At 42.8% G+C, this 10,434-nt stretch overlaps 1 protein-coding gene across 2 annotated transcripts; it reads right to left on the bottom strand.

The window, feature by feature from the left end:
• Positions 1–263: 263 nt before the first annotated feature.
• Positions 264–9,616, bottom strand: LOC103711298 (putative polyol transporter 1). Of its 2 annotated transcripts, XM_039119619.1 has the most exons (3): positions 9,379–9,616; positions 7,527–8,826; positions 264–874 (listed from the first exon to the last, which is right to left on the bottom strand). In XM_039119619.1, exons 1-3 carry the CDS (start codon positions 9,530–9,532, stop codon positions 760–762), a joined length of 1,569 nt encoding a protein of 522 aa, XP_038975547.1. In that variant the 5' UTR covers positions 9,533–9,616; the 3' UTR covers positions 264–759. The 2 variants fall into 2 exon arrangements, with proteins under 2 accessions (XP_038975547.1, XP_008795604.1); XM_008797382.4 differs by lacking the exons at positions 7,527–8,826; positions 9,379–9,616 and adding an exon at positions 2,717–2,990 and having other exon boundaries at positions 264–2,174.
• Between the last annotated feature and the right edge of the window lie 818 nt (positions 9,617–10,434).

The raw sequence follows: 10,434 nt of genomic DNA, 5'->3' as shown, positions 1-10,434 counted from the left end.
ATTTCCAAGGGCAGCACCTGTATCTTAGGAGTTACTGAATGCCTGGCCAATCTGTCCACGCAACATGAAATAGAGACCATACAGACCAAGTGCATTGCTCTTGGACCATTCGATTAATTTAGGCTAACAGCAGCTGCACAGTGCTCTCCGGGATGCATGGAATGAGAGGCAGCATAAAACCTGTGCCCACATAGCATGCATCTCGAACACCATGTATTCCGCAATTTATGTGCAGCTGACAATGCATTGAGATAACAAATAGCTAGAAAAAGTAACAATTTCCCTACTCGTCCTGGCGTTAGAAACCACGTCCACTTCAAGATTTTACACCGATGTTGATAATGAGAGAGAGCCAAGAAAGGACAAATAGAGGAAAGACAACTCGTCAACAGACACCATAAAATAATTTGGCTGGCCAAGCTGAGGAAATTTCTAACAAAGCCACTTGCTCTCAAAAGATCCATAAACACGATAGAATTCCAGTGTTTGCTTGGGTGACGGCGAAATCTTCAAATATCCTTCTCAGATCCTATCTTTTATTTAATTCGTTAAATCAAATGGACTTGGAGCACGACATCCATGACAGATCCACCAAACAAGACTTCCAATAATTATGCAATATGTTTACTTTCCCCTGAAGTAAAAAGAAAACGTTTTCTTATCCCTATCAACCCCAAAGCCTTGGTTGGCCACCCTCGTGGGCCTCGTTAGAGAATCTTCCACCTCCGTAATAATTTTGCAGAAAACACCCGAAAGTTATCAAGCTTCCCCATTACTCCCTCCCCCAGCGCCACTCACCATCTGAACTTCTCCGTCCTTCTCTTCTGTTTTGTTTCCAAACAAATTCTCCATCTCCTCTAGAGTCTTCCCTCTGGTCTCCTTCAAGTAAGTAAAGAAGAACACCCATGCCACCGCCGCGATCCCGGCATACAAGAAGAAGCTCCCACCGATCGTAATGGCCTTGTAGAGTGATATAAAGGTCATCGTGATCACACCACTTGTCACCCGGTTCACCACGACCCCTACACTCACCCCCTGTGCTCTTAGCCTCAGTGGGAAGATCTCTGAGCAATAGACGGAAGTTATCGGCCCCAGACCGATCGAAAAGAAGGCGACGTAGGCCAATATCGATGCGATGCAGAGCCCGACGGCCCACGGGAGTTGCCCATCCGGGTGGCGATCGACGACGGTGAGCCCAAGCCCAAGCCCGGCCAGCGACACTATCATCCCTCCTGTGCTGCTCAACAACAAAGGTCGCCGCCCAACACGGTCTAACTGGAAGGTTGCCACGAGGATGAACAAAGTTTTGGTGAATCCGACCGCCACCGTCGTGCCGAGCAGCGCGTCTTTGTCATGAATTCCGGCTTTTTTGAAGACTCGGGGGCTGTAGAGCACCACGGAGTCGATACCGGAGGCCTGCTGGAAGAAGTGGATTCCGATCGCTGATATCAAGACACGGCGGACTGACGGCGTTGGCCTTAGGAGGAGCTCCTTCCACACTCCCTCGCCGTGGCTCTGCTTCTGGACCGCGACCACGTCGTCTCTGCAGTCTGCGGGGATGCCGGCGACGTTCTTGATGTCGAGGAGCCGTTCCTCGGCTTCTTCCGGGCTGTCGGAGGTCTTGAAGAGGACCTTCTTGGCCAAGCGGAGCTGGCCCTGCATGACGAGCCACCGGGGCGATTCCGGCATGGCAAGGACCCCGACGCCGAGGAAGACGGAGGGGACGGCGCCGACGCCGAGCATTAGACGCCAGCCGAGGTTCTCCGGGAGCTTGGAGAAGGCGAAGTTGGAGACGTAGCCGAGGAGGATGCCGCAGTTGATGAAGACCTCCGGGAAGGAGGTGAGGAAGCCGCGGGAGGAGGCGGGTGCGACCTCGGCCGTGTAGACGGCGGCGATCACGGCGGCGTAGCCGACGCCGACGCCGGCAACGAAGCGGCCGACCATGAGGAAGGCGTAATTGGGGGCGAGGCCCATCATGATTGCGCCGACGAAGAAGATGACGGCAGCAAAGACGATGGTGTAGCGGCGGCCGATCCAGTCGGAGGTCCTGCCGGCGGCGAGTGAGCCGACGATGGAGTAGAGGTTGAGGATTCCGAGGAGTATCTCTATCTGAGTGTCATTCACGTGCAGATCGTCCTCTATGAATAATGCAGCGCCACTCATCACTCCGATGTCTGTTATATATTATCCATTATTTTTATGAAATATTTCTAAAATAATTATTTCTAACAATCAATAAAATTATAAAAAAAATAACCAAAGCAATTCATGAACCAGGAGGAGAAAGTTTAGGCTTAGCATATTACAAATAATAATAATAATAATAAATAGATAGCTGAACTCAAACAAATTTTAAAGCTAGCCTCATAAATCAAGCATGAATATTAATTTTTTTTTAGTTTTTTATAACTTAACTTAAATGTTATAAGAACCCAGCTTGAATAGCTGAAGTTGATCTTGGATCGAACCTGAACCGGCCTTGAGCAGCTTCTTTATATAATAAGCCAAGTCTAACTGAAAGATATTATGAACTATTGAAATATTTTAATTTCTGAAAAAACTAATTAATGAACTATTTTAAGAAAATTATCCTAAAAAAACTTCTTTAAGAAAAATATTCTAGTAAAACTAGAAGGAGACGAGAAATACTTTCTTTTGAATTCGATTTTTTTTTGTTCTTTCGGAGTAAAAAGAAGAAGTTGTCCATGAGACTTACCATAGCCTAAGATGATGGAGGTCATGGAGGCGAGCATGGCGCAGGCGCAGGCGTACCTCTTGTTATGGCGCGGCCGTGGGATGACGGCCTCAGCGAGGGAGTCATGGGGGCCTTGAGAAGCCACTTTGGTGGCTTCTGGTTTCTGGTCAGTCATTTCTGATCTCTTTTGCGTATCTCTTCGAAGAAGTGGAAGGGAAGCAAGGGAGAGAGGTCTGTAGGAGGATGGATTGGAGATGAGTACTTAACGGGATATGGCCAGTAGCGAAGCATTCTGTTGGCTTTTTCTCGAGTTAGTCTTTACTGCTTACCGGGGATCAGATATCTTGAGTGTTTCTCTAATTTAAACCACTGTAACTATAAATAATCCAAGACTCGCCCTAGACGAGGTAGAGAGATTTTCTTATCTGATAGAACCTACCAGTAAATAGAGGGACTAAAGAGATCATTTTCCTGATTCTTAGTAGATTATACGAAGACTTATCTTCGAGTTCTCTCATACCATTGAATAAAGGGGGTGAGTCGCGTAAAAAATTGAGGGTCACAGGGGTACGTTCGATTCGCTCATTTTTTGGTGTCCAGACCTGACGTCAGGCATGGTGTCCCACTTGATGCGTGTGTCCAGACATGACGTAGCGTTTAATGGAAACGTAGCATTCACATGTAAGCGAACGGTGTTTATTTGCTTTATTTTATGTCTAACGTCTTTCTTTGCCCGCCAGCTTCCTCCTCCAACATTATTTTGTGTGATATGTGAGGGACAGATTAGTCATTGAGCAGCCCTTTTTTTTTTTTTTGGTGGCTAAATCAGAAAAATCATACTACATGAGTACAAATAAAGCCAAAAAAATCAAAAAACAGTACATCTCGAAGATTCCTAGTCAACTTCGCCTCATCTACCCATAGGTGTCCCCCAGAATGATTGGCAACAAAAGAAGCCACCCAATCGGCCGCCCCATTAGCCTCACGGAAAGTATGCTTTGCCTGAATGGCTATCCCATCACGGATCATGGTCCGGATATCTCTTAATAATGGGTGGTAATCGCCAATTCCCCTGAAGACCGCTGAATCCACCCAATGATCGTCGCAGAGTCGCCTCCAGAATGATTAAGCAGCCCTTTCAAGGATACAGACAAATCATTAAGAAGGCCTTCCAAAGTTCTTCGTTGTAAGAGCCATGATGAGAATTGCATGTAGAGTTTTTTTTTTCCAGATATTTTTATAAAAAAAAACTTGCTGAAAAATATTTTTTAAATTTTTTAATCTCATATAGAGATACAAATAGGTTGGAACGGACTGGGTCATGAGTGATCTCGATCCAATCCGATTTCTCGTTCATGTCCTAATGTTGAACCTAGACCCAATCTAATAGAAGATTGGTTTGGATCGGATCGGATCGGATTTATAGTTACAATTTTTGAACCAACGAATCAATCGGGTTGGGTTGGATTTATATATAACTTTGTCCCAACCCAAAAAAATTGGATCCGAAACGGATCCAGAACAACTCCGGTTCGGGATCGACATTTCTGCTCTCTTCAAACTACAACCTCTTCCCTAAACTAACAGTAGACCCCAAGATAAATTGCCATCCTTACAATGGATGCTTCAATTTGGTTTTTAAGGTCAAGGACTTTGTGCTCCGTCGAGAAGTCCATTGATGCCAGAAACTCTTCAAGGTCAAGCATTTCAACAGTAATGCTCTTGTAGGTTGCATCTCCAAGGCTTGACCTTCCATTCTTTTATGAAGAGAAAAAAGTCCAACTCAGAAAATAGATATCATTGACAGATAATTAGAGTGAGCATGCTTCTTTTTCTTCTAACACTAATGAGGATAAGAAAAACTAAATAATACTATCTCATAGGCAGGTTCCTTCAGAAATTGTACACATATTGTCAGAAAGGAAAAACGATCGGTTTTCTACTAGTTAGATGTTTGATTATCTTGTATGCAGACTGATTAATATATTCATTACGATGACTTGACTTATAGGTGCTTTTAGGCTTTGACACCAACTTAGTAGAGGAAATGGAACATTTTGAGCAATCTTGCATACTAAGACCAATTTATGGAACGCCAGACTTTTCCAATGGCATTAATGTTGCCGTTCAAACCTAATTATCCGATTGCTATTTAGCTCGATATAAGGTGACTCAGACAATGTAGGAGTTATAGGCCAATTTTCCAACCGATAGCATGCTAACCTCTTGTTACCCTCGGCAGCGAAGAAACTGCTTCAATTTGTTATATCTTTCTAATTTGAGTTCCAATTGATGAGATTGTGGAAATGCAACGAAAGTTATTTGATACTCAAACTCTATCTATGATGGTTGCTGCTATGATGTCATTGAAATCGACATACACCAAATTAATTTGCTTTCTGCAACTTGACTTAATAGACAAAATCTATGGATCGGATGGTTATCATATAACACAAGTTATTTGGATGTCAAATGGGCAAGATTTTCTGTTTGTCTATTACATCATAAATTTTAACAGTTTTCGGTCTTTTGTATGATTCAACTTTGATACAAGATGGATCATGCATCCAGACTAGCGACTCCCAGAGCCACATCAAGTAGTTTAAGCCTTTTTTTTCTAATTCTATTTGGATCTAGCTGTATTAGGCATTGGGGATATAGAGGTCCTCTCTCAATGCTTCAAATCTGGTTATACATCTATTTCTTAGAGATGTGCCATGCTTGGGAAGGATGCAACCGATATAGTTCCTATCATGCGTCAGTATGCTCACTTAGAGGGCTTGTTCCTTTTCTTCTTTTTTTTTAAGTATTTCAGGTTCTTTTACAAGGACTCCTCTCATAGATATAGAAACTTCAAGATCCTTTTTCTTCATTATCCCAAACCTGCTTGGCTAGTATTTTTAGAGGATGATTTGTCCTTACCAGAGACCGAAGCTGTAGGACTTCTCTAGAGAAATTTTTTGGTCTCGAGAGGATCTTCATGTCAACTTCATCATATATAGATCAGTGAATATAATAAGTGCTATGTTGAATACTACTCTAGCTCCTAACTATTTTACTTGTCAATTCAGCCTAGTGAATCATCGGTAGTTGCAAGTCTCATAATCAGTATATTCATATGGAGAATCAAGTATCTCTCTACAGCTAGTAAGATAATTAGAATACCCAAGATCATTAATCCAGTCATTAGCAAAATCAATATATGTCATTTGAGATGATACAATAATGTATGCATACTGACTGTCAAGACAACTTACAACAACAATAGAAGCACTAAGAACCTAACTATCAACTTCCTTTTCTCCTCTATACTTTGATATAGAGGATAAAACATTAGATTGTTTGAGCTTCACCTAGAAATCTGGAATTTTGTTACCAAATTTTTCACATCTATGATAATTCTCATTAAATTTGTGCTATTTCCTCTATTTAGAAAATTTTCCTTCTCAAATTCTTCAACTACCTTTTCTTCCAAATTTTTGAATTTATTATTTTATATTTTATTTCTATTTACACTATTAGAAAATAAGATCTTTTCTTTTGGAGGGGACTTAGTGAAACTATGCATCTGAGTATTAAGTGTTTCTAGATTAACATGTATATTTTTAAGTTATGCTAATGTAGGTTGTTTAGTCCATCCATAAATCACAAGCATATAAGAACTATACTATTTATTCAAACCGTGAACCAAAAGTCCATCCTATTTATTTGTTTATCATAGCAAGAGTTTTCATCAAGCATGCTAAGCTTATCAGATAATTTTTTTCTTTTAAAAGAAATACAGGAATTCTGTACACATGCCTGCACGAGTCCTCACAAATAATCATATTTTTCCGAGTACAAAATAGTTATATTTCTCAATCCACACTATTATGCTCTAAATAACTTAAAGTCAGATTGGATCAAATCATTTTCAGATCAATTCCAAATTGGAAGCGCACTAGTTTTAATCTATTCACCTGCAAAGAGGTATATTATGTGAATATACGGTATTAAGTCCTCAATAGGTTGGTGCCGATATTTTGGTTCGGCATGTCATAAGTTGAGATTTTGATTAAAAATGTGACAGGTTTTTCTAAATATGCTTAAATGGGCTTGCATCAAAAAAAAGAAAGCTTGATTGATGCACGCAGCGAGGATATCGTTTTATCCATTTCGAAGGGCAGCTGGTGTATTTTACAAGTTACTGAATGCCTGGCCAATCTGTCCACGCAACATGAAATAGAGACCATACAGACCAAGTGCATTGCTCTTGGACCATTCGATTAATTTAAGCTAACGGCTAGCAGCTGCACAGTGCTCTCCGTGATACAAGGAATGAGAGGTAGCATAAATCCTGTGCCCACATACCATGCATCTCGAACACCATATATTCCGCAATTTATATACTGACGATGCTTTGAGATAACAAATAGCTAGAAAGTCAATAATTTCCCTACTCTTCCTGGCGTTAGAAACCATGTCCCCTTCAAGATTTTACACCGATGTTGATAATGAGAGAGAGCCAAGAAGGACAAATAGAGGAAAGATAAATCCTCAATAGACACCATAAAATAATTTGGCTGGCCAAGCTGAGGAAATTTCTAACAAAGCCACTTCCTCACCAAAGATCCGTAAACACGATAGAATTCCAGTGTTTGCCTGGGTGACGGCGAAATCTTCAAATATCCTTCCCTGATCCTATCTTTTATTTAATTCCTTTAAATCAAATGGAGTGGGAACACGACATCCATGACAGATCCACCAAACAAGCTTCCAATAATTACGCAATTTGTTTACTTTCCCTTAAAGTAAAAAGAAATTCTCCATCTCCTCCAGAGTCTTCCCTCTGGTCTCCTTCAAGTAAGTAAAGAAGAACACCCATGCCACCGCCGCGATCCCGGCATACAAGAAGAAGCTCCCACCGATCGTAATGGCCTTGTAGAGTGATATAAAGGTCATCGTGATCACACCACTTGTCACCCGGTTCACCACCACCCCTACACTCGCCCCCTGTGCTCTTAGCCTCAGTGGGAAGATCTCTGAGCTATAGACGGAAGTTATCGGCCCCAGACCGATCGAAAAGGAAGCGACGTAGGCCAATATCGATGCGATGCAGAGCCCGACGGCCCACGGGAGTTGCCCATCCGGGTGGCGATCGACGACGGTGAGCCCAAGCCCAAGCCCGGCCAGCGACACTATCATCCCTCCTGTGCTGCTCAACAACAAAGGTCGCCGCCCAACACGGTCTAACAGAAAGGTTGCCACCAGGATGAACAAAGTTTTGGTGAATCCGACCGCCACCGTCGTGCCGAGCAGCGCATCTTTGTCATGAATTCCGGCTTTTTTGAAGACTCGGGGGCTGTAGAGCACCACGGAGGCGATACCGGAGGCCTGCTGGAAGAAGTAGATTCCGATCGCTGATATCAAGACACGGCGGACTGACGGCGTTGGCCTCAGGAAGAGCTCCTTCCACACTCCCTCACCGTGGCTCTGCTTCTGGACCGCGACCACGTCGTCGTTGCAGTCGGCGGGGATGCCGGCGACCTTCTTGATGTCGAGGAGGCGTTCCCCGGCTTCTTCCGGGGTGTCTGAGGTCTTTGCGAGGACCTTCTTGGCCAAGCCGAGCTGGCCCTGCATGACGAGCCACCGGGACGACTCCGGCATGGCAAGGACGCCGACGACGAGGAAGACGGAGGGGACGGCGCCGACGCCGAGCATGAGACGCCAGCCGAGGTTCACCGGGAGCTTGGAGAAGGCGAAGTTGGAGACGTAGCCGAGGAGGATGCCGGAGTTGATGAAGACCTCCGGGAAGGAGGTGAGGAAGCCGCGGGAGGAGGCGGGTGCGAGCTCGGTCGGGTAGACGGGGGCGATCACGAGGGCGTAGCCGACGCCGACGCCGGCCACGAAGCGGCCGACCATGAGGAAGGCGTAGTTGGGGGCGAGGCCCATCATGATTGCGCCGACGAAGAAGATGACGGCAGCAAAGACGATGGTGTAGCGGCGGCCGATCCTGTCGGAGGTCCTGCCGGCGGCGAGGGAGCCGACGATGGAGTAGAGGTTGAGGATTCCGAGGAGTATCTCTATCTGAGTGTCATTCACGTGCAGATCGTCCTTTATGAATAATGCAGCGCCACTCATCACTCCGATGTCTGCGATATATTATCCATTATTTTTATGAAATATTTCTAAAATAATTATTTCTAACAATCAATAAAATTATAAAAAAAATAACCAAAGCAATTCATGAACGGGAGGAGATAAGTTTAGACTTAGCATATTACAAATAATAATAATAATATATATATAGCTGAACTTAAACAAATTTTAAAGCTAGCCTCATAAATCAAGCATGAATATTAATTTTTTTAGTTTTTTAAAACTCAACTTAAATCTTATAAGAACCCAGCTTGAATAGCTGAAGTTGATCTTGGCTCGAAACTGAACCCGCCTTGAGCGGCTTTTTTATATAATAAGCCAACTCTAACTGAAAGATATTATGAACTACAGAAATATTTTAATTTCTGAAAAAACTAATTCATGAACTATTGTAAGAAAATTATCCTAAAAAACTTCTTTAAGAAAAATATTCTAGTGAAACTAGAAGGAGAGGAGAAATACTCTCTTTTGAACGTTATAAAAGCTTTTGATTTTTTTTTTTGTTCTATCGGGAGTTAAAAAAAAAAGTTGTCCATGAGACTTACCATAGCCCAAGAGGATGGAGGTCATGGAGGCGAGCATGGCGCAGGCGAAGGCGTACCTCTTGTTATGGCGCGGCCGTGGGGCGACGGCCTCGAGGAGGGAGTCATGGGGGACTTGAGAAGCCACTTTGGTGGCTTCTGGTTTCTGGTCAGTCATTTCTGATCTCTTTTGTGCATCTCTTCGAAGGAGGGGCGGGGAGCAAGGGAGAGAGGTCTGTAGGAGGCTAGATTGGAGATGAGTTAAAGGGGCATGGCCGGTAGCAAAGCATACCGTTGGCTTTTTATGCCCTTGTGATTATCAGGATTTATGAAATTAAAGGGATACTTGTCAAATGTGGGTTTTAATTAAACGGGATCAGGATTTAATTAAAACGGGATCCAACATTCTCCCACTTGGACCATATTGACGCCATTTGTCAATGTGGGCCACAACTTGACGAGATCCCAACATTCTCCTACTTGGACCATATTGACAAGTGAAATATCCTTAGCACTTGAATTTTATAATCTTTATACGCGTGTTCTTTCTATCCTGATATCAATTTGGGCAAACTTTATGTTTGATTACTTTGACAATAATAATACGAACCATGGCGGAAATAACATCTATTTGATCGGCGTATAACCTTTCATGATCACTATATTACTAAACCATCATAACCAAACCCTTATGAATGAACTTCTCATAAAATCCATTCTTTGGTCACATTTTCTGCTACCATAATATGCATAAACCAGATGAATTCATTAAAGCAGAAAATATAATAAATGTGATTTACAACCATCTGAAATGTGCACAATAATACATCAATTAATTTATACAGAAAAGGCCCATTTGACTGACATGCTCCTTATGCAATCCCGGGGTTATTGCTTTGGTCAAAAGATCTGCCAACACAAGCATAGTATTGATGTATTGAACTGAAACTTTATGGTCATCACATTTTTCTTTTATAACAAGATATTTCACCTCCATGTGCTTATTTCCATTGGATATCTTGTTATTTTTTATTGAGGAAACTGCTGCTAAATTATCACAATATAACTTTATGGGCCTTG

The sequence above is a fragment of the Phoenix dactylifera genome, unplaced genomic scaffold, assembly GCF_009389715.1.
Source record: "Phoenix dactylifera cultivar Barhee BC4 unplaced genomic scaffold, palm_55x_up_171113_PBpolish2nd_filt_p 000586F, whole genome shotgun sequence".
NCBI classification, from domain to species: domain Eukaryota; kingdom Viridiplantae; phylum Streptophyta; class Magnoliopsida; order Arecales; family Arecaceae; genus Phoenix; species Phoenix dactylifera.
The sequence above is the reverse complement of the archived record's forward strand: the minus strand, read 5'-3'. Positions and strand labels throughout refer to the sequence as shown.